Below are 22,673 nucleotides of genomic sequence, written 5' to 3'. Positions count from 1 at the left end.
TTTCTTCGAATCTCTTCATTTCCAAGATATTCGCGAAACCATCTTACGTGAATTCTCGACTCATCTCCTCTTACCACTTGATGATTGAAATTCTACATGGCCTTTCATGAAACATCTTGACAATTAAAAAAAAACGAAAATGCATGTTTTCTCATGCCAGTTATCTCTGAATGACGTCACGAGGATTTGTGAATGAAGATAATCTCTACCAGATGTTGATAGTAATTAAACATTAATTCCGTGTAAACACGGACGAAAAAATTTAATAGAAAAACCTATCGAATTCTTTGGAAAATTCTATTGAATTTCTATTGAACTGTTCTATTAGTTTTTGGCCGATTCTATTGAAATGTTCAATAGAAAATATGCAGTAAAAAAAGTCAATAGAATTCAATTTTTCTATATAACTTATTCTATTAAGATATTATCTATAGATTTTCCTCGGCTCAAATTTTCTAAGTTTTTTCGTTTGATTTTCTTGATGAGAAGAAAATAAAAATAGAATGGAAAAAACTTTGAGTCGAGCAAATTCTATAGAAAATATATGAAAAGAATAAGCTATATAAAAAATCGAATTCTGTTAACTTTTTCTGTTGAATTTTTTCTATTGAACATGTCAATAGAATCAGGCAAAAACTAATAGAAAGTTTAATAGAAATTCAATAGAATTTTCTAACGAATTCGATAGGTTTTTCTATTAAATTTTTTCGTGCGTGAAATACTTGAAAAAAACAACAGTTTCATGCAGAAGAGAACGACAAGAACAGGAAAGGGAAATGGAAGTAAAATTTCGTTACGAATGAAGAAACTACACGATGACTTCAAGTGAAACAAATTTCAGATTTTATTGTAAGTTATATTACACACGATAGCGAAACGCCGCGCCTGCATTTCAATCTTAAACAACCAGGACATCTTTACACTCAATTCTTTTGCTCGTTATCCTTATGATGTATATCGTCGTAAATATGTATTGCAATATACTTTATTTTTGCTATGTAGAACATCTAGAAATTGCGTAAGAGACCACACACAATTAATGGTAACTATTTCTCCAGTGAAATCGTAAAACGTAAACTATCAAATTTTTCGATTCGGTTATTTGTGCAGTTATCTCAGTGACGAGTCGTTCAAAGATGTTGAAATACATTTTTCGTAGCAGAAACAATTCTTGAAAAAGTGATCTGCAATTTTCCACCAAAACCACTCATTTTCGAGATATATTCATATTTAAGAATATCCAAGTACCAAAATTATAAAAAACTATTCATCAACTTATCAAATTTATTAATTAACTTGCGTGAGAAAAATTAGAAAAATTAATATTTAGTGAATATCATCTATATTACATTTTGCAACATATTAATATTTTTAAACAGTTATTTTCATGAATCAATAATTTAACTTGTTTAAAAACAAAAGCTGATTTTTTATGATTTATCAAAAAATCTTCCATTTTTTGTACAGTTAATTTAAAAAAATTGATTGTAGTCTTCATTTTTCACCAAAAAATCTTACTCCATATAATTTGAGATGTTCGTTTCTCCGAAACTTCATGGAAGTTTCTAAAAAATTCAAGAAAGGTCCAGAACGTTACAGAATCCTCTGGAAAGTTCACGAATCGTCTGGAAACCTCTGCATTTCTCGGAAGCAGAATTTTCCAGAAGACTCAAATGTTCTAGAAATCTTTAGAAATTTCGCGATTAATTTAGTAGCTACAGCTTCGGAAAATCATGGAAGGTTCTAGAAAGATATAAAAAAATCTAGACCGATACCTCGGTTTTCTGCGAAGGAATTTTTACATTAATTTTGTGTGATTTTATCGTAAAATTACCTTAAAAATAGTGGATAGTTTATAAAAACTATTCGATTGATTTGAAAGCGCATCTAGAGACCCTTTCATCATCAATACACTCTCTAGGTGCCCCGACAATATTTCAGAGTACACTGAGAGAAAAACGAACAAATTCTCAGACAAGTTTTGTTTGGGCCGAGGGGAGGTAGTTGTTATAATGCCCCCGAAAATCGATTGTGGAAATTTCCTGATTTCTCCACGTTTCATGACCCTTAGAAACTCTCCCGACACTTTTTAGAGATCGGTCTGTGTGTGTGTGTAACCAAAATTTTGTGCTACGATTTCTCTCGAGCAAACGATGCGATTCAATTTTTTTTCACGCGATCGATGTGTTTTCATGTAACTTAGAACTGATTAGATTGCCCTTTAGATTTTACAATAAAGCTTGTGAGAAAACGTCGAAAAATTATATTGTCTACAAATTCAGTGATTCGTCAGAGAAACGCTGAGATTGATTTCTTGTCATCATAATTGATACAACTTTGTATGATTAAGACAGGAGTGAAATTCCAGCAAAATTATCTCAGCGGTTTCGGAGTAATTCGAACATGAATTTTTGAAATTTGAAACTTTTCAAAGATTTTTCAATACAGGTCAATTTTTTCTACTATTATTTTTGTCATGCTATTTTTATGTTTTTTTCATTAAGAAAATCAAACAAAAAAACTTGGAAAATTTGAGCCGAGGAAATTCAATGGAAAATACCTCAATAGAATAAGTTGTATAGAAAAATCTAATTCCAATGAATGAAGAAAAAGCAATTAGTTCCGCATTACGGGTCGAACCAATAACTTCCCGACCAATTGCCGAGTGGGTTGAATTGGGTCACACCCACTCCAAGCCACTCACAATGGGAGCCAGTGATCAACAATCGAATTTTTTCATATAAAACGAGCATTTGCCGGAAGCAAAATATGTATGGGAGCATCGAATAACGAAGAAGTAGTGCTAGAAATGACATTTCTTGTTTGCATCGAAAATAGATTTTTTATGAAGACTTAAATCTATTTTTGTAATAAAAATTTTCAATCTCGTCGCACGCTTCGCATGTCCTACAAAAAAATCCTTTTTTGATCATTTTTAACGAACGATTTTTTTGGCACAAGTAAGACTTGTGTCAGAATTCTGCTGTTTTTCTCTCAGTGTATTCTAGACTTTTCTAGCATTTATCGCCTAAATGTTGATTTCAACATGAAAAAAATTAGGCCCCCCGATTAAATTAGAGAATTCACTTGGGTCACCAAATGCACTAGTATAAAAAATTATTGATTTTTCCATAGACGCCGGGTGAAATCCGGTTTTTCAACAGTGAAAAGTTGATCATTTATGAATGACTCACAAAAAAAGCATCATGATCTTAAAAAATTATCCTCAATTATTTACAATTTTTTTTCCAACAGTAGACGCTCCAATTTATCCAGATTTGCCAAATTTTTCTCAATGGCTCAAAATAAAGTATCAGATCTAAACCTTCAAAATTTGAAATAATAAACTCATTGAAAAATATTTGGAAACTAAGGTTAACTAGGACTTTAATGGAAGCTCTGGAAAAAATGGCCAAAGTACTTGGATATTCTTAAGGAATCGCGGAATTTCTTACTTTCCATTTTACCATTTCACTGCTGCTTTCGTCATATCCTCCAGTTTCTTTTCACTTCATTATCGGAATGAGAATGTTCCACTGGACTAAAATTACCTAGATCCTTAAACCAGCTATAGAAATTTCCTAAATTTTACCGCTGAGATTATACATTTTTTTTGTCAAGAAGTATGAAAATACAATAATTTTATTTTATTCGCGTTTTCTTTTTGTTCTGGAAATACTTTGATTATTTAGCCTAAACGGGTTTTTATTCCATAGAAAAATTAAATTGTTAATCAATGCATCCTGCATTATCAGCGTTAGTAATAAATCATCTTATTTTCAAAATAAAACAGATAAGTGCAATTTGTAAAATTAAATTATTCGATAATGCATTTATCGTAGGTGTTGTTTATCTTTGGATGACAAGGGGCGGCTTTTTGCTCAATTTATGCCGCGTGGACAGACTGAAATAGAGAAATTGTTTTCATGTTCAATGAGGCAGGGGCTTGTTGACTAGATAATTTATTTAATACTGAAGTAGTGAAACAGAACGCAAATACTCATCTTCAGGATAAGTTTTTCATAGGTATCTCCGAAGGGTATGATTAAGTTTCTATGAAGATCTTTTAAAAACCAATTCTTCAGAAAAATGATGCCATTTATCTCATACTGCTGAGACCTTTTAAAAAACTGATCTTGAAGACATATTTTAACAGAACATTCTCTTGACAAAATGAGTTATTCGAGACAACGAGTCCAATAACTTCATTTTTGGACACAACTAATGCTTAACTTCGCCTATAAAAATTTATATCCCCACGTTTGAATGATGCGATATGCACATTAAATTCTACTAAATTGTAATGTACCATCCTAATTAAATATTATGCAATTGCATTCCCCGCTGCATAATTCAAACTTGTAAAAGTTTAATTTAATGTACAGTTTTTCCAATTTCCTTATTCATCCATGCTACAGAACCCATAGTTGGGTAAACAAAAAGAATTATGGAGAAATATTGTCTAGATATTTTATGATAATTGATTCAAAATTGTACATTTTTAAAACTTTTTATTTTGCAACTTGAAATTAATAAATTAGAAAAAATCATCCAAATTCCCGATTCGACATGTATAAATCAAGTATATGCAATTTAAGCATACGACAAATTCCACAAAACTTGGGCCCAAATTTGTTGATTTTATTTTTCTTCGATTGCACCTGCCCTAATATACCTGTCGAATTATATATAAAAAATTAATTAAACATTTTAAAATTTGAATTATAGCTTGTGGAATTCAGATTGCATAACGCGTAATTGGGTTCCTGATATCTGTATTTTGATATTCGATAAATGATAGACACGAAATTTCGGTTTTTTCACTACAGTTTCAGGTGGTAATCAAATTTTTAATTTTTTCATTTCTCATATCAACATAAAAACAGTTCAGGGCATAGATAATCCCTCCAATATCAAATGTATAAAATCTCAAAGGTCTCAAAAGCCCGGTTGCACCAGCTTCGGGTAATGAAAACTTCTGATAAGAAGAAAAGTAAATCTGGTTGCTCGATGGATTATTTTACCCGGGAGAGTATCTCTTATTTATTCCAGAAATAAAAAATAAAATTTTATCTCAAGGTTAAATCAGAGTTAATTCAAATGGGGCTATAGGATAAATAAAAAATTATTCTTCGGGTCAAATATTAGAAAATTATGACCCCTACGATATAATTGACCCTGAGGATAAATTTTACCCTGGGATTTATTTGGATGACAGGGCTTGGTGCAACCGGGCCTCAGTCAATGATTTGATTGCCGAATAACCGCCCGAAAATTCGACAGTTTTTATTTTTAAAAATCGTTGGTGAACTGAGGGGATACCATTTCCTCTTAATGGAATTTAATATGTATATCGTACAATGAAAACGTGAGGATTGCAATTTTCGCAGACAAAGTCTCAATGCAAACCATCAATTGTCAAAGAATGAAAGAACTCCATTGTTCGTAATAGATAACTTTGTCAAAAAAGTGATTCGCCGCGTTTCACCACTTCGACTCTGTATTTCATTTATTTTTAATTGTTGAATTTTATTATGAGGAGCTTTTGAAGCAGTTCTATTTTGTAGCTTAAGATTTTCCTCGGTTATCTACCTTTGCTATGTCTACACCTGTCAGAGTCTTGACAAGTTCTGGGACACGGGTCACGATGTTGAGGACTTCCTCCGTCAGTTTTTCAGCTCCAATAGAACCATTCCCACTAGACACCATTGTTATCTTTTTTGCTTGGGACAAAGGGGCTGCAACCTCAGCTGCGACCTGGAAAATAATATTCGAGTAACCGTCTTTAATATTTTTGCATTTGATAATTCATTGTTTCTTAACAAAAAAAAGAGGAAATTACAAATATCTAATTCGCTGTGGCAAATTATCTATTAGCTGTCATTTTCCATGGTGGATAGCAAAACACTAACTCCTCATGGGAAGTGACAGCTAGGTATCTCAATTTTTAAAACAGTGGTATGTAGTCATCTGCCATTTTTATGTGATAAAAGTGAGATTCGAAAATTCTCCAAACTTTTTTCAAAGAGCCTTTTCCGTAATAAATGTCTCTGTGCAGGGTGGGAAAAGATTTACGAAATCAATCTTCCTCCTGCATGATATTGGATGATTGGATTTTTTTATTTCTTGTTATTCAACTTATTCTGAATATAAATTAAAAATACTCTTTGAAAAAATTAAGAATTTCTTCTACTTTCTTTGATAATTCATTCATAATTTTTCAAAACTTCTGCATGATGCAGGACTCAATTGACAATTTCAGATGACGAAAGATGAAAAAAGACATCGAGATAACGTTCAAAAGATAGTACACCCGGGCCTTAATTTCTAAATTAATTTCAATAATTTATTAATAATATGGGAGTAATGCCCACAAATGAATGTCTGATTTTGTCTTCTATCGATATAATTAGAAACATTATTACCTTTGGCAAAGTGTCAAGCATCATATCGACCATAGCAGCACTTCCATACTCGCCCCATGCGGCAGCCTTCTTAGCCATTTGGTTGGCCTCAGCCTTGGCTTTAGCCTCAATAGCACATGCCTCAGCCTCACCACGAACCTTGATTGCCTCAGCCTCAGCCTCCGCCTCCATCACCAGTCTGAGTTTGTTGGCCTCAGCCATCTTCTCCAGCCTGTACTTCTCAGCGTCAGCTGGACGTCGAACAGTTGCATCCAACTCTCTCTCACGACGCATCATCTCTTGTTCCTGAACTGCGATCTCCTGTCCACGTTCTACAACCTTCACCTGCATCTGCTCTTCCATGATTCTTTGCTTGGTCTTGGCGGCTTGAAGCTCAAAAGCCATCTCAGCCTCTGCTTTCTGAGGAGGACAGAGAGGAAATTCAATTTAGATAAATCTCATAAAGTGGAAATGGTGAAGGAGATTGAGGAGTTGATGAATAGATGAGAAGCTAAGTTGACAAGAATTAAGAAATCGAATGATTTAGTGACAAGCTAATAATTCACACATGAAAAAATACAATAGAAAACCTAGCGAATTCGCTAGAAAATTCTAGTGGAATTCTATAGGAATTCTATTGAAAAATTCCATTTGTTTTTTGCGCTGATTCTGTTGGATATTTAATAAGAAAAATTCAGTAGATTTCGAATTTCTGTTTGAGTTTTTCTCTTAGATTTTTTTTATTAGAATTATTGGGCACAAATTTTTCAAGTTTTTCCGCTGGATTTTGTTTTGTTTTGCACTGCAGAATCCGACTGAAAAAAAATTAGAAAATTGATGCCCGAGCATTCTTATAGAAAAAATCCCAAGAGAAAAATTCAAACAGAAATTCGAAATCTATTGACTTTTTCTTATCGAATATCCAATAGAATCAGCGCAAAAAACAAATAGGATTTTTCAATCGAATTACAATAGAAATCCTATAGAAACCCCATAGAATTCCAATAGAATTTTCTAGCGAATTCGCTAGGTTTTCTATTCAATTTTTTCATACGTGTTATGAAAATCAAAATGATTTCAATCAAGAGATGTTGGTGAAAATGAAAACAACTTTCATGTAAGGGTAGACTACTATGAGTTTTAAAAGTCGCGGGCTATTGGAGTGAGAGTTTTCGTACATTACAGATCGATTATGTACACTATTAGGAATTTTTTGAAATTCCATGGAAGAAATCATAGTAATTCTCATGAGAGTGACATTGAATCGAATTTAGGAGAAAATGGTTAATGAAATTTCAAGTTTTAGGTAGAATTCAAGGAAATTCAGGAGTTTCCAGTGGGAGTGAGATGAAAATTTCCCAACTTGATTGAATTTTCAATGAACATGAATATTCGGAAACAACATGACATGAATTTTCAATTTTTCCCTGAATTTTCCAGATTTTTCTGAATTTTCACGGAATAATTGAACTGAAAAATCGAATATTTTATTGATTTTCAGATCATTCGAGCGGAAAATCAATGGAATATTCGATTTCTCCATGACAAAATTGCCTGAAATTTCAGTGGAAATTAAACACGATAAAAATTTCCGGTATTTGCCACGGAAAATGTAGACGAAAATTTTCAACTGTGTATGTCTAGAAACAAATAATTACTACAAAAAAAATTGTTTATTGTTCAGTTGCCCCGTAGACGCTTAAAATGTTTAAAATACTCCAGGGCCTCCAATTTTTGGCCTACAGAGGTTTGTTGTTTCCATTTGGAAGCAAAAAGAAATTCAACTTCTCTCACCTTAGTTTGTACTTCAACATCATACGCCGCCTTCTTGATTTCAAAATCTCGTTGTGCTTTGGCGATGTCAGCATCGTTGAGGAAGCGAGCAGCCATCCTCTGTTCCTCAGCCATAGCTTCTCGAATCTGTGCGTCCTTGCGAGCCTCAGCCTCACCAATTCTCGCGTCCCTCTTCACCTCAGCCGTTCTGGCCATACCGAGAGCCTTCAGGTATCCCTAAAACGATCAATTATTTTCATGAACATGGATTATTCCATCCGATTCATTAAAGGAAGAAATGAATAAAAAATGTGCATAGTGCGCTTGAACAACACAATTGCATCGGATAGACTCTAGAAGTCCAAATCTATCATTTAGTCTACTTTACGACGAATTTCATCTAATAACAGACTAATTTTTACATGCGCAGCGATCAGCAAAGAAAAAGGCGATAAAATGTGATTACTATTGAATTTGACGAAAGAATATTGAAAAGAGATACGAACACATGACGCAGGTAATTGAACGTACCTTTGAGTCCTGCAAGATTAAAAACAAAGAAATATTTCAATATACACATCAAACATTTGCATGAGATATGTTTTTTTGTGGAAAGAAAAGCGAAAATAGCCGAAAAATACTGCATCATTCTCCACTACACTGACGATGCTGGCTATTTAATTAGTCATAAACTATGTTAGTTGGATATTGTAGTTAATTAAAACATGCTGGTTAGTAGTTCATAGTTCATCTAAGATCAAGATTCCAGATTACAGATTTTGTTTTGAGGGGAAAAACGTAATAAGTCAATTTTACGTCCTTTCAATTCAGCCAGGCGATCGCTTTGAAGATCAGTAGTGGGAAAATATGTGAGAGAAGAAATTTCTGTAAGGATATTTTTCTAGGGGGTGAAGGAAAATGAGTCGTCGTAAATGATCAATATCTCTTGACCAGAGATTACGATTCAAATGAACCTCATCCCATTTTGAAGCTGCATTTTTTTAATGAGAAAATGACACCGATATCTAGTCTTGTGGTGTCGCGAGTTTTCGAATGAAGTCTAGGAAATCGCTTATGAAAAACATATCCAGAGCAATTTTAGTGTTATTTCAACAGTAAAAACTTGATTCAAAACTAGTGAATGGGCTCTCTCCAACTGTTTCCTGTTCACCACGTATGAAAAAATTCAATAGAAAAACTTACCGAATTCGCGAGAATATTCTATTACAATTCTATTGAAATTCTAGAAAATTCTCGTTAAAATGGTTATTTAATAGTTTTATGTTCCATATATACCCTCTCGGGTTTTTACATTTTGTTCCGATCCCTCTCTCCATTAGTTAACATTACAGCATATCACGTTATTTAATAATTTATATAAGAAAAAAGTCGATAGATTTCGATTTTTCTGTTTGAATTTTTCATCACTACATAAGGCGCGACAAACAGATTAATCGATCGAGCACCCCAGATAGATGTAATTTTAGGAATTTATTACACTCTGTACAATGTAAATGAATCTTGTAATTCGTGCAGAAATAACTGCACTTCGAGAGGAAACCAATGAAAATGGACTTTGAGGCCTTTGAATATTTATTCGCTCGAAATCCTGCCAAAACGGTGCTCCAAATCCGGCTATTTGGGTTCCATCTGAAAACCGGTGCCACCACGGAAATTGAGATCACAAACGTTTTATTCTACCCCGCTTTCCCTGAGGGGAAAAATAAGCTCTACTAGAAAGGTTCTTACGAAAATTTTGCACTGTTAGTTTTAGAGATATTCATCAAAAGCTCATCTCGAGGCTGAGTTCACCCATGCTGTTTTTCTATTTTACTAGTAGACTATGCAATTATCTCGATTGTGAGTGATTTCAGAATGAGTTGGCTAGGTGCATGATTTTTTTTATATTGAATTAATTGATAGAATACGAAAATTGGATGGAAAATATTGGGAAGGATTTTTTTCATTTTAAAAAACGACAAGGAATAATGCAAGCGTTTTTAATCGCCCAGAACTAATGAGGTTTTTCATAATTCATAGAAATAAAAAAAACGTGTCTAATATTTTTCATTCCATTCCATATCCAGCAACAAAAAAATGCAAAAACCTCAACGGGCAGTTTTGTTTGTGATAAATTCTCTCATCCGTGAAAAAGATCTCCCGACTTTCTCTCTAAATCCATAAGTTCCAGAGATATTTGTAAACTCATCTTCACAACACTCGTATAGTTCTGTTTCTATTTAATTTTACTTTATAGTTTTTGCAAATATTTTAAGGAAGAAGAGATTTAGAAAAATTTATCAAAAGATTCTTTTTTTCAAATCAATTAAAATTGATTACGAGATAATTGCATAATTGATAAAGGTGTTGTTTTCGACTTATTACGTTCGGAGGTGCGAGTAGAGAGAACCATTCATAATTAATGATCATGCTACTTACTTCTTCGTCGCGGATATCTTTCAGTGTGTACGAGACCACTGTGATGCCCATGTTGATGAGATCACTACTGGCAACCTCGAAGACCTCCTTGCTGAACTTCTTACGATCCTTGTAAATCTCCTCGACTGTCATGCTCCCCATTATTGCGCGTTGATGCCCCTCGAGAGTTACCAGAGCAATATTGTGAATTTCATGCTCATCTTTACCTAGGAATTGCTCACATGCCGTCGACAGCATCTCTTCATTTTGTCCTTGAATTTTTACCTAAATAGCATTTATGTTTGTGATTTTTCAATCATCCGTTGTATTACATCTGTGTAATCATACACTGAGAGAAAAACGACAAAGTTCTCAAACAAGTCTTACTTGTACCAAGAAAATAATTTTTTGAAAATTATTAAAAAAGGATTTTTTTTTGTGGGAAACATGCAGAGAGTGCGCCGGAATGAAAAATTTTTGTCGCAAAAATAGATTTAGTAGTTCAAAAAAAATTGCATTCTCTGTACACGCAAGAAATGTCATTTCTAGCACTACTCCTTCGTTAGTCGATACTCCCATACGTAGTTTGTTCCCAAAAAATCTTTGTTTTATGCGATACAAGGGATAGTAGTTTTTCGTTTCGGTTGTCTAATAATCACAGACAAGAAATTAACCCTTAAGGGTGCCAAGTAAATTTGAAAAAAGATTCAAAAAAATTTTTTTCTTTCCCTCCATTATTGGAGAAATATGTATTCATCCATTCGACGAAATTTCAAACCCGCAACCGGAACTAGACATCGAGAAAATAAATGCGGAAAATCCTCTATTTCGCGTGACGAACCTCGAGAAAGCATGGGATCAAATGGGTACGGCGGGTTGAAATATCTCTCTTATTCACCCCGGTACCCCATTGTTTTTTGTCGCCATCACATTGAACACATCATTCCCCATATCTTCAAATTTTTTCAAATTTTTCTTCATTTCCTAGAGGGGTGAAACGTTCAATTTAATCAAAACTCCATAAGAGGCCGTGTATAAGACTGATTTTGTTTATTTACTTTCTCGATATCCATAAGTTCTAAAATTTAAAAATTGTTACCGATGTTCACCATCTGTCTAATACTATTAATTAAAAAAATTATAACTTTGTTGGTGAATGTCAATTTTCAAGGTCATCGCCAAATTCATTTGGCACCCTTAAATGAAATAATAATAATGATATGATAGCAATCGTATAACTTAGGGATAAAATATTTGTTGATAAATTTTCCTCTATATGAGATATTTTCATCCTGAAAAGGCACCGTCTGGTGTGAATTATCCGCCTCTTGAGCCAAATATTTCGTTGCTGTCGAAAGCAGAACAATTATTCATGTTTGAGACTTTCAAATTCGAGCCAAACAAATTCTTTTTTGGCAATTTTCAACTAGTGATTTTGTTGGCCTAAACGAGACTTGTTTGACAACTTGTTTGTTTTTCTCTCAGTATAGAGTTATTTTACATAGTTCAAAAAAAATTCTTTATGGTATTTCTTGTGTCCAATCGATTGCAAAAATTGGAAATGAGGAATTATTGCATCTTGTGCTAACGATGCTGATAAGACGGCATTTTCTATATTGCGTCCGAATGGAAGCATTCGCGGATAAAAAAATTTAATAGAAAAACCTGGAGAACTCGCTAGACAATTCTATTGCATTTCTATTGAACTTTCTATTAGTTTTGGCCGATTCTATTGAAATGTTCAATCGAAAATATTCTATAGAAAAAGTCGAAAGAATTCGATTTCTCTATACAATTTATTCTATTGAGATATTTTCAGCTATAATACCTCAAGACCTTCAAAATTATGGGATATTTCCCAAATGTTGTTTTGCATAGCAACCTGTAGCAACAAGAGGGATCAGTTTTGCAGATTAAAATCCCGAGCGCGCAGCGCTCCCATACACCCATAGATAGCTAAACGAAAATAATTATGGAGAAATATTGCCTGGATATTTTATGATAATTAATTAAAAATCAAACGTCAGACGTCAAAATCATGATGTCACAAAGTGGCATAAGTAATGCTGGGTAGCGCTGCATTGGGCGAATGTGAGGAGGGAGGGAAGTCGCCATCATCCATTGGATAAGGCGTGTGTGAAGATTGGGTTAGGTTGACTGGAGACAGTCTATGATTGGTCCAGTGTTCGAACACCCTTGTGACGTCATTAGCGATTTCAAAGCGTTTGAAATCTTCAACTTTCGACAATCAATTATTCATTAACAAACAATATTTCTAATGTTTATAAATGAAAAATTAATCATTTAAGGCCCGAGTGTACTATCTTTCGAATGTTATCTGATTTTTTTTTATCTTTCGTAATCTAAAATTGTCAATTGAGTGGTACATCATGTAGAAATTCCAAAAATTAGGACAGAATGATTTAAAAAGAAGAAGAAATTTTGAACTTTTTGAAAGAGCGTTTTTAATTGAGATTCAGAATGAGTTGAAAAAAGTGAAAATTAGAAATATCTGATTCGCTGTGGCAAATTATCTATTAGCTGTCATTTTCCATAGTGGATAACAAAACACTAATTCCTCATGGGAAGTGACAGCTAGGTATCTCAATTTTCAAAACAGTGGTAAGTATTCATCTGTCATTTTTATGTGATAAAAGTGTGATTAAAAAATTCTCCAAAATATTACAACTTGTTTCAAAAGGCCTTTTCGGTAATAAATGTCTCTGTGCAGTGTGGGACAAGATTTACGAAATCAGTCGTCCCCCTGCATGATATTTTGGATGACAGGCCGCCATTTGTTACCGTAAATCAGATACATTTTTCAATTTCTTGTTATTCAACTTATTCTGAATATAAATTAAAAATGTTCTTTGAAAAAATTAAGAATTTTGTCTGCTTTTTTTGATTATTCATTCAAATTTTTCAAAACTTCTGCATGATGCAGGACTTAATTGACAATTTCAGATGACGACAGATGAAAAAAAACATCGAGATAACGTTGGAAAGATAGTACACCAGGGCCTTAAGGGCGAAACTTTTCATTAATAATTTTTTTTTTTAATTAAGAAAGTTTCCTATTTAAAAAAAAATTTTTTTAAAAGAGATCTTCATGGTAAATTTGTTACAAGACCTTGTAGTAAATTTTTCGCTCTAATAGTGGTAAAATGTTACGTAGAAAATAATTGAATGCATCTCTTGTTCTCAAATGATTCCATTATACAAAAGATTCATGAAAAGTAGAGCTTTCTGACAAATTCATCAGTCCTGTTTTGTGGAGAATTTTCCCCGCTACAAATACCAATTCCTCGAAAATTAATATCAAATCGCAATTGTACTGCAAACTATCATCAATGTTCTTACTTGCGCAATTCCAGTAACGGATATCGGCACTCCCTGACTCGTATAAACAGTGGGACTCTCAACCTGTAGGGTCATAGTGTTTAACGAGATCCTGAAACCCAATGAACAGCATCAATTCAAGGTCTCCCAATCACAATTCAGTATTCAAGTGGTAAAACGTAAAATAAATGTCTCTCATCGTAATGATTTTGTCAACATCTCAATGGTGACTAAATTTAGAAGCTAGGACTTTTATTTACTAAAGAATTTCCTCAGATACAAAAAATAATCACTTTATAACACTTTGCAAGGGCACCCGCAATGAGTCGTTTCATTTTCCCCAGAAATGTCATATTGCCTCTCACGTATGAACAATTTTGAATGAAGGATGACTCCATAAGATTTTCTATAGAATTTATCAGATGAATGCCTCAACAATTTATTCTTATCATGTTTCCTGAGTTTAATTGTGCTACGTCATGTGCTCGGCTTCTTAAAGAGTGTTACGATATCTGAGACTTAGCCCATTAAGAAATCAAAAACATGAAATAATTGTTATCTGAAGAATTTCTCTGACAAGGCCTTATTAAGGAGAATTCCGATATATGTGGGCGTCCACATGAAAAGGGCCCCACTTTGACGGTATTGGAGTTATGTATGTTCCGATAATCTTGATCAGATTTCTCACATCTTGAGCCCAAAATCAACCCGATAGACTGAAAACTGACGTCAGTATAGACGATCAAAAAAACAATTTAACATTGGTTTAAATGGGAGATGTGGAGAGAAAAACGTGAATATCTCGGAAACCAGATGCGACAAAGTGGGCCCTTTTCACGTGGACGTACACATATTTTATAGAAATTTCCTTGACGGAAAGGTCACCAGAAATTTATATTTTCCTTAAGAAAAACTGTATGAAACACTCTGCCCAGCAAAGTATTTCATAGAACAAGTGATCTTATATAGTAAAACTCAATATAGAACTTTTCATTTCAGTAGTGAAGCGGTAAAACGAATCAAGTCCACTTAATTCTTAGCTGAGGTTTCGAGGAATATCGCCGAATCTAAGGAAGATGGCGAAATTTTCGTTATGACATTGTTTGTAGCTCTCAATGAACTCTACAAAAAAGGTTCTAACAGAAATGTTGCTACCTGCCTTCGATTCCGAGATATGCATTGAAAACTGGTCAATAATCAAAATAAAATCATTGTAAATGTCCGAAAACCTAGAATCAAATGAGGCTTAAATAGAAAAGCATTTCACTGGACAAAAAATAGCCAAAGTTCTTGGATATCCTAAAACAGTTCCTTCTTTTCAGAGCAATAGAACCTGAAGTTTCTTAAAATTCTGGACATCAGAAACTCTTCTTCTCTCCGCACACAAAATATTCCTACAAAAATTCTTCATACATGCTATTACATTCTACCACTTCATCACGTATGAAAAACTTCAATAGAAAAACTTAACGAATCCGCTAGAAAATTCTATTGGAATTCTCTAGAAGTTTTACTGGGATTCTATTAACATTCTAGGGAATTCTCGTCAAAATTAGATTTCGATTTTTCTATATGAATATTTTCTTGGAATTTATTCTTGGGTATAAATTTTCCAAGTTTTTCCACTCAGATCCTGTAATGCAAAACAAAACAAAATATAGCGGAAAAACATAAAAAATCCGTGCCCAATAATTTTAATAGACAAACTCTCAAGAGAAAAATTCAAACAGAAAAATCAAAATCTATTGACTTTGTCCTATCAAACATCTAATACAATCTGCGCAAAAATCAATTAGAATTTTAACGAGAATTCCCTAGAATTTTAATAGAATTCCCATAGAATTTCTAGAGAATTTCAATAGAATTTTGTAGCGAATTCGCTAAGGCTTTCAATTAAATTTTTTCATACGTGATCATCAATTGATCAATACTTTATTCTAAAAATCATGATAATCCCTTACTTCTGAACTTGTTGGACGATCGGCCAGACAAACACTCGTCCTCCAGGTACAAGGAGTGGTTTCCCATAGCAGCAGCCTGGAACAACAACCACAAAAGCTCCAGAATGACAAGTCACGGATGAAAAAATTTAATAGAAAAACCTAGCGCATTCGTTGGAAAATTCTATTGAACTTACTATTAGTTTTTGGCCGATTCTATTGAAACGTTCAATAGAAAATATTCAATAGAAAAAGTAAATAGAATTCAATTTTTCTATATATCTTATTCTCTTCAGATATTGTCTATAGAATTTCCTCTGCTCCAATTTTCCAAGTTTTTTTGTTCGATATTCTCGATGAGAAGAAAAGAAAAATAGAATGAAAAAAACTTAGAAAATTTGAACCGAGGAAATTCTATAGAAAATATCTGAAGAGAATAAGTTATATAGAAAAATCGAAATCTATTGAATATTTTCTATTGAACGTTTCAATAAAATCGGCCAAAAACCAATAGAAAGTTCAATAGAAATCCAATAGAATTTTCTAACGAATTCGCTAGGTTTTCCACTAAATTTTTCCGTGTGGCATAAAAAAATAGCTTAAAAAATCCGGATTAATGAACAACTGGCGCGACCCTAATTGACGTCCTTCACCCAATAGAGCACATGATTTCGTCTCTCGATAATTTCCGAGTGTCAGCGCACCTCAGCGAGGTTAATTATCCCACAAAATAAATGTTTATAACACCATAATCATTGTTATTGTTTACCTGATACGACCAGGGCCTCATTGGGGCCACAAGTCACGAATCCGCAAGTGTTCATTATTTTAGATGAATGCTCTCGCTTCACCGCACCCGATGATGACTCAATTGTACTTGTTTACTGGTTAATTTATGGCGTATACTCGTGGGCCTTATGTCCACTGACGTGTCGGGAAATTATGGATTCGAGCAGTTTGTTTTTTGGGGATTTTTGACAATAGTTTGGATAATTTGTTGACGTTTTTGGGAGTGGAGTACTACAGTGCGACCGTTTTGCCTTCTAGTGACACGTTATTATTGTGATTGTTGGTGACGTCAGGCTTCCCCCCAATGGATTGAGGTGCTCCTCAATGCCCCGCACGCACGCTTACATTATCACGCCGTCGGTAATGCAGAGGAGTAAATATTGCACAAGACTTTTTCCATAAAATTGTTATTGATTAATTCATCAGCATTGCTGTTACACTATTATTTTTTTATCATTGTTCTGAATTTTGAGCCATCACCTTATCAGAAAAATAGCTTGTTTTGGCTCTCTCGATCCAACTATTGTTATAAACAACACAAACTGTTGGAATTTTTCATAAAAAATGTTTCTTTTTCACTTGCTATGAAAATGTATTCATTTTTTATCATTTAAAAGAGAAAAAAAAATCTCTCCGGCAGGGATTCGAACCCTGGTCTCCCGCGTGACAGGCGGGGATACTGACCAACTATACTACCGGAGACTTGTTTTTGATGTGAGAAAATTTCGTACATGTTCATGCAATACTCCAAGAAAAGTTGATAAGGATTTTGCAAAAAAATATTGATGAAAAATTGCGACTTTTTCCATAAAATTTTTATCGATTAATTCATCAGCATTGTTGTTATACTCTCATTTTTTTATCATTGTTCTGAATTTTGAGCCATTACCTTATCAGGAAAATAGTTTGTTTTGGCTCTCGACCCAACTATTGTTATAAACAATACAAACCGTTGGAATTTTTCATAAAAAATGTTTCTTTTTCACTTGGTATGAAAATGTATTCATTTTTTATCATTTAAAAGAGAAAAAAAAATCTCTCCGGCAGGGATTCGAACCCTGGTCTCCCGCGTGACAGGCGGGGATACTGACCAACTATACTACCGGAGACTTATTTTTGATGTGAAAAAATTTCGTACATGTTCATGCAATACTCCAAGAAAAGTTGATAAGCATTTTGCAAAAAAATATTGATGAAAAATTGCGACTTTTTCCATAAAATTTTTATTGATTAATTCATCAGCATTGTTGTTACACTCTCATTTTTTTATCATTGTTCTGAATTTTGAGCCATTACCTTATCAGGAAAATAGTTTGTTTTGGCTCTAGACCCAACTATTGTTATAAACAATACAAACCATTGGAATTTTTCATAAAAAATGTTTCTTTTTCACTTGGTATGAAAATGTATTCGTTTTTCATCATTTAAAAGAGAAAAAAACCTCTCCGGCAGGGATTCGAACCCTGGTCTCCCGCGTGACAGGCGGGGATACTGACCAACTATACTACCGGAGACTTATTTTTGATGTGAAAAAATTTCGTACATGTCCATGCAATACTCCAAGAAAAATTGATAAGGATTTTGCAAAAAAATATTGATGAAAAATTGCGATTTTGGCCCTCAAAAAATAGGAATTATCACAGAGGTTGGGGAAAATCACTCATGATAATGGAAAAACGATCCAAACCAACGATCCAACGATGGAAACGAATGATGATTATTATCATTATTTCAAATTTCTATATCCATACTATTTCAATTTTTTTAAACCAGCTTTTTAATTCCTTAAAAATTGTCAAAAACCATTTAAGTAATTAAGAATAATGGACTTTCGTCTTTTTACTGCAGTATCCTTTGAGTGAACTGTAAAAGCAAATAAACTGATGGAATTTCGACTTCAAGTTTGGATTCTTATATGAAATTTCTTTAATTTTTGACATTTCCTGTCAGCGAAGCATGAAATTAATTCCCTCAAGAATAAAAAAAAATATTTAATTTCCTATTTACAATCTTACAACACTGAATGTAGAAAGTATATTTATACAAAGAGTGGTTACTGAGAAGCACATAATTTTTTTACACGTTAGAGGATAAACTAGAATCTTCGGAATTGTTTCTTGAATCGCTCGTAGTGATAATCGTCGGTGGCCTTTTCACTGCTATCCTTTCTCTTGCCTTTGGGATCTTCCTTCGGATCAACTTTCTCAGCTCGTACTGTATCGTTCTTCACTTTTGCGTCGTCAATATTAACTGAAAAATGGAAAAATTAATAATAATATCAGATTCACCACATGATGTTCCACATTTTCAATCTCAAATTGTCATATTTCATTTAACATTCGGTGCCATGTTATTAATGTTTATTTTATTGTTTATCTCCATGATAATCATATTTTTCTTTCCTGCTACCATTATGGTTTTTATAGCCCCCCCCCCATTCGCCTGCCTTACCTCTCCCATTTCTTTCTTCTGGCCGTCTTACTCTTAGCTGTACCCCATTCGGGCTAGGACTGCACGGGAAACCATGGAAAACCCCAGTCATACAGTCGGCCGATTGTGCAGATCCCTAATGTACCCTTCTGTCACACTGACTAGAGGGGCACATTAGGCCACTACACCGTATCTACCTTCCGAAATTTTTGAGCGAGAGTGTTCCTAAGCGGTCACCCCCATCCAAGTACTAACCGCGCTAAACGCAGCTGCACTCGGATGTCCGNATACAGTCGGCCGATTGTGCAGATCCCTAATGTACCCTTCTGTCACACTGACTAGAGGGGCACATTAGGCCACTACACCGTATCTACCTTCCGAAATTTTTGAGCGAGAGTGTTCCTAAGCGGTCACCCCCATCCAAGTACTAACCGCGCTAAACGCAGCTGCACTCGGATGTCCGCCGGAGCAACACCTAACTCACTCAACCATTACGGTTTTATTTATTTTTTATTTTTTAAAGGTGTTTATTGTCATAGTAGCCAAATACAAGAACACTGGTGGGTTTAACATTTCTCCAATAAACGAAAGATTATCTAGAGTGAATTTAAGGCCCGGGTGTACTATCTTTCGAACGTTATCTCGATGTTTTTTTCCTCTTTCGTCATCTGAAATTGTCAATATTCCTGCATCATGCAGAATTTTTGAAAAATGATGAATGAATAATAAAAAAAAAGTAGAAAAAATTCTTAATTTTTTCAAAGAGCATTTTTAATTTATATTCAGAATAAGTTGAATAACAAGAAATTGAAAAATGTATCTCATTTACGGTGACAAATGGCGGCCTGTTACCCAATATCATGCAGGGGGAAGACTGATTTTGTAAATCTTTTCCCAGACTGCACAGAGACATTTATGACAAAAAAGGTTCTTTGAAAAAAGTTGTAATATTTTGGAGAATTTTTTAATGACACTTTTATCACATAAAAATAGCAGATGACCACATACCACTATTTTGAAAATTGAGNTACCCAATATCGTGCAGGGGGAAGACTGATTTTGTAAATCTTTTCCCAGACTGCACAGAGACATTTATGACAAAAAAGGTTCTTTGAAAAAAGTTGTAATATTTTGGAGAATTTTTTAATGACACTTTTATCACATAAAAATAGCAGATGACCACATACCACTATTTTGAAAATTGAGATACCTACCTGTCACTTCCCATGAGGAGTTAGTGTTTTGTTATCCACCATGGAAAATGAAAGCTAATAGATAATTTACTACGGCGAATCAGATATTTGTAATTTCCACATTTTCAACTCATTCTGAATCTCAATTAAAAACGCTCTTTGAAAAATTTCAGAATTTTTTCCATTTTTTCTTATCATTCTATCATAATTTTTGGGAATTTCTACATGATGTACCACTCAATTGACAATTTTGGATTACGAAAGATAAAAAAAATCCAGATAACATTCGAAAGATAGTACACCCGGGCCTTAAATCAAAAAGTTGTTCAACGACGTGCTTTGCTATGATCTCTGTCGGCATGACTGGTGGTGCTATTATTGCTATTTATTAGTTTATACCATAATCAATATGGTTGCTATTCATGTTTCTTGAGTGGAAAGGCTTCAAAACCCACTTTAAATTTATTTTGTGCTTGTGGGCACCCTATCCTAAACTTAATAGCTAAACAGTCGATTTATTTACATGTATACATTATTTATAGGGATAAATTATTATTATAGGGATGAATTATTTCCTTCCAATATCTTTATTGGTTTTGTAACCACCAGTATTTTTTTTCTCTGTGTTTGTTGTACTCTTTCAAATTGGCAATTGCTTTGTTGTATCTCCATATTTTATTTTCAATTTCTGTGTTCAAGTTAGGAGTATACTGGATTAACCATTACGGTCGGTTTATCTCCATGATTATTAATAACGATTTTGAGTCATGGGATATTGGAAATCAACATACAACACTAATTAATTGTCATATCGCGACATTTCGATTTTGACTAAATCTTCCTCAAAACCTTGTTGTGTGACGTGTTGCGGTGGGCTGCCGGCAGGCATATTGTGTATAAGAATTGACATTTATGTATTTTATGGATTTGTCTTCCTACGGGAAAATTTTTATTAGTAATAGGACCAGATGCTAGTGGTATCAAGAGCCTGAGGAAAATTTAATAAAAATCGAAACGCCGCGATTTGACAATTAATTAGTATTGTATACTGATTTCCAATATCCCATTACTCAAAATCATGAACTTACATCGATTATGCTGCACGAAATTGACAGCCATGTTGGTTGGAACAAATTGTGATGGTCCATCATTTTTTCTGTGCCTCTCCCACAGTAATTTTTGCTTGGCCTCTTCAGTAGCTTCGATATTCTTTATTTTCGCACTGGAATACAGAATGAATGGTTTAGAATCTGAACTTTAGATTATTGTAGCGTACAACAAAATCTTATTAATTTCAAGACATAAAGATAAACTCGAGAAAATATTTTTCAACTACAGGGTGACGTCAGCACCTTGTTTACAAATTGTGAGGAAATATAGAATCAAAAATTAGTAATACAATGGCCTAAGAATTATGAAATTACGATAATAAATTTTTGAACAGTGAGCGTTAGAATTTTTCGATGATTTAGGGGAGAGTGGGGCAAAATTAAATAGTCAAAAAAAAACTACTGTTTGACCCAATCCAGGCAAAACAAAATTTTTTCAGTAAATATTTTTTTTATCGACTTGTTTTAATTCTTGGGACATTACTGATGGGATATTACTGATGAGAATAATAATTTTCCATTTGGAATTGGAAAAATTATTGAGAAGTTTTGTTGGGCGAAGATTTTGTCAATGTATTATTTGAAAAGAAAATGAAAATGAAGAAAAAATGAAGAAAATGAAAAGAAAATGAAACTGCAAAATTCTTTGTCCAGAGCAAGTAGTCCACACGCAATACCCCCTTCCCGTGTGCACTTCTAGTGCGGTAAGGTTTTGAGGTGTTTTCTTATGTTTTCGGGTATGAGAAATCCGAATCCGGTGGTATTTTTCATGTAAGTACGGGCAATTAATAGTTATAAACAAATTAAGTGGTTTTTTTGATGATTTTTTTTTTATGGGAAACATTGGCAAATAGAAGAAAATGTTCAGGACAAAAGTTGTTCCTTTTTGTGTAATAAATAATGATCAATTTTTTAAATCAAAATCCATCAATCCGTTGCCGAAATATGGTCCACCAGGTGAACGCGGGAGGATATGCGGCGCGCGCAGTCCGCTCGAACCTCTTCCGTGTCGCGTACGCACCCATTTTCACATCATTTTGATGCTTTCGTCATGGATGCAACAATTGAAGGAGTAATTCAAAGAAGATAATCCTACATAGAAGTCAAAATTCAATGAAATGAGGGTGAAGATTTCATATCACATATCAATTTCTGACGATCGAGTTTTAATGATCAATCGGAAGCGGGGGTAAATGAATGAATTAACACTGTTGTTCAATCTTGTCTGACATCTTTGCTACAAACTCGGGTCTTCAACTCGGGCTTTCAATTGAAGGC

General features: G+C 33.8%; 2 protein-coding genes and 3 non-coding genes across 6 annotated transcripts in view; all 5 read right to left on the bottom strand.

The window, feature by feature from the left end:
* Nucleotides 1–2,932: 2,932 nt before the first annotated feature.
* LOC107039326 (flotillin-1) lies at nucleotides 2,933–16,926 on the bottom strand. 2 transcript variants are annotated; one of them, XM_015258884.1, is made up of 9 exons: nucleotides 16,644–16,926; nucleotides 15,896–15,971; nucleotides 13,956–14,046; nucleotides 10,617–10,880; nucleotides 8,709–8,717; nucleotides 8,199–8,414; nucleotides 6,426–6,824; nucleotides 5,593–5,757; nucleotides 2,933–3,904 (listed from the first exon to the last, which is right to left on the bottom strand). In XM_015258884.1, exons 1-9 carry the CDS (start codon nucleotides 16,696–16,698, stop codon nucleotides 3,887–3,889), a joined length of 1,293 nt encoding a protein of 430 aa, XP_015114370.1. In that variant the 5' UTR covers nucleotides 16,699–16,926; the 3' UTR covers nucleotides 2,933–3,886. The 2 variants fall into 2 exon arrangements, with proteins under 2 accessions (XP_015114370.1, XP_015114371.1); XM_015258885.1 differs by lacking the exon at nucleotides 8,709–8,717.
* Nucleotides 16,927–17,292: 366 nt separating this feature from the next.
* Trnad-guc lies at nucleotides 17,293–17,365 on the bottom strand. The gene has a single exon. It is a non-coding gene; the product is annotated as a tRNA-Asp (tRNA).
* A 334-nt stretch (nucleotides 17,366–17,699) lies between these two features.
* Nucleotides 17,700–17,772, bottom strand: Trnad-guc. The gene has a single exon. It is a non-coding gene; the product is annotated as a tRNA-Asp (tRNA).
* Nucleotides 17,773–18,104: 332 nt separating this feature from the next.
* Nucleotides 18,105–18,177, bottom strand: Trnad-guc. Its single transcript has one exon. It is a non-coding gene; the product is annotated as a tRNA-Asp (tRNA).
* Nucleotides 18,178–18,638: 461 nt separating this feature from the next.
* Nucleotides 18,639–22,673, bottom strand: part of LOC107039316 (telomere length and silencing protein 1 homolog) — a 10,651-nt gene continuing 6,616 nt past the window's right edge. Inside the window, exons 5-6 of the mRNA XM_015258873.1 lie at nucleotides 21,375–21,508; nucleotides 18,639–18,913 (exon numbers count right to left, since the gene is read on the bottom strand). Coding sequence (XP_015114359.1) covers nucleotides 18,759–18,913; nucleotides 21,375–21,508 — 289 coding nt within the window. The 3' untranslated portion in view covers nucleotides 18,639–18,758. The remainder of the gene's footprint in view (nucleotides 18,914–21,374; nucleotides 21,509–22,673) is intronic.

The sequence above is a fragment of the Diachasma alloeum genome, unplaced genomic scaffold (genome assembly GCF_001412515.2).
Source record: "Diachasma alloeum isolate Michigan unplaced genomic scaffold, Dall2.0 Dall_scaffold_00296, whole genome shotgun sequence".
Taxonomy (NCBI): Eukaryota; Metazoa; Arthropoda; class Insecta; order Hymenoptera; family Braconidae; genus Diachasma; species Diachasma alloeum.
The sequence above is the reverse complement of the archived record's forward strand: the minus strand, read 5'-3'. Positions and strand labels throughout refer to the sequence as shown.

Excerpts from the sequence above, each read along its gene's own strand:
- LOC107039326 (XM_015258884.1), bottom strand. The coding sequence starts at position 16,698 with ATGAACACTTGCGGATTCGTGACTTGTGGCCCCAATGAGGCCCTGGTC. Across the intron at positions 15,972-16,643 it reads TGAGGCCCTGGTCGTATCAG|GCTGCTGCTATGGGAAACCA; the intron begins GTAAACAATAAC and ends TTGTTGTTCCAG. Across the intron at positions 10,881-13,955 it reads CCGTTACTGGAATTGCGCAA|GTAAAAATTCAAGGACAAAA; the intron begins GTAAGAACATTG and ends AATGCTATTTAG.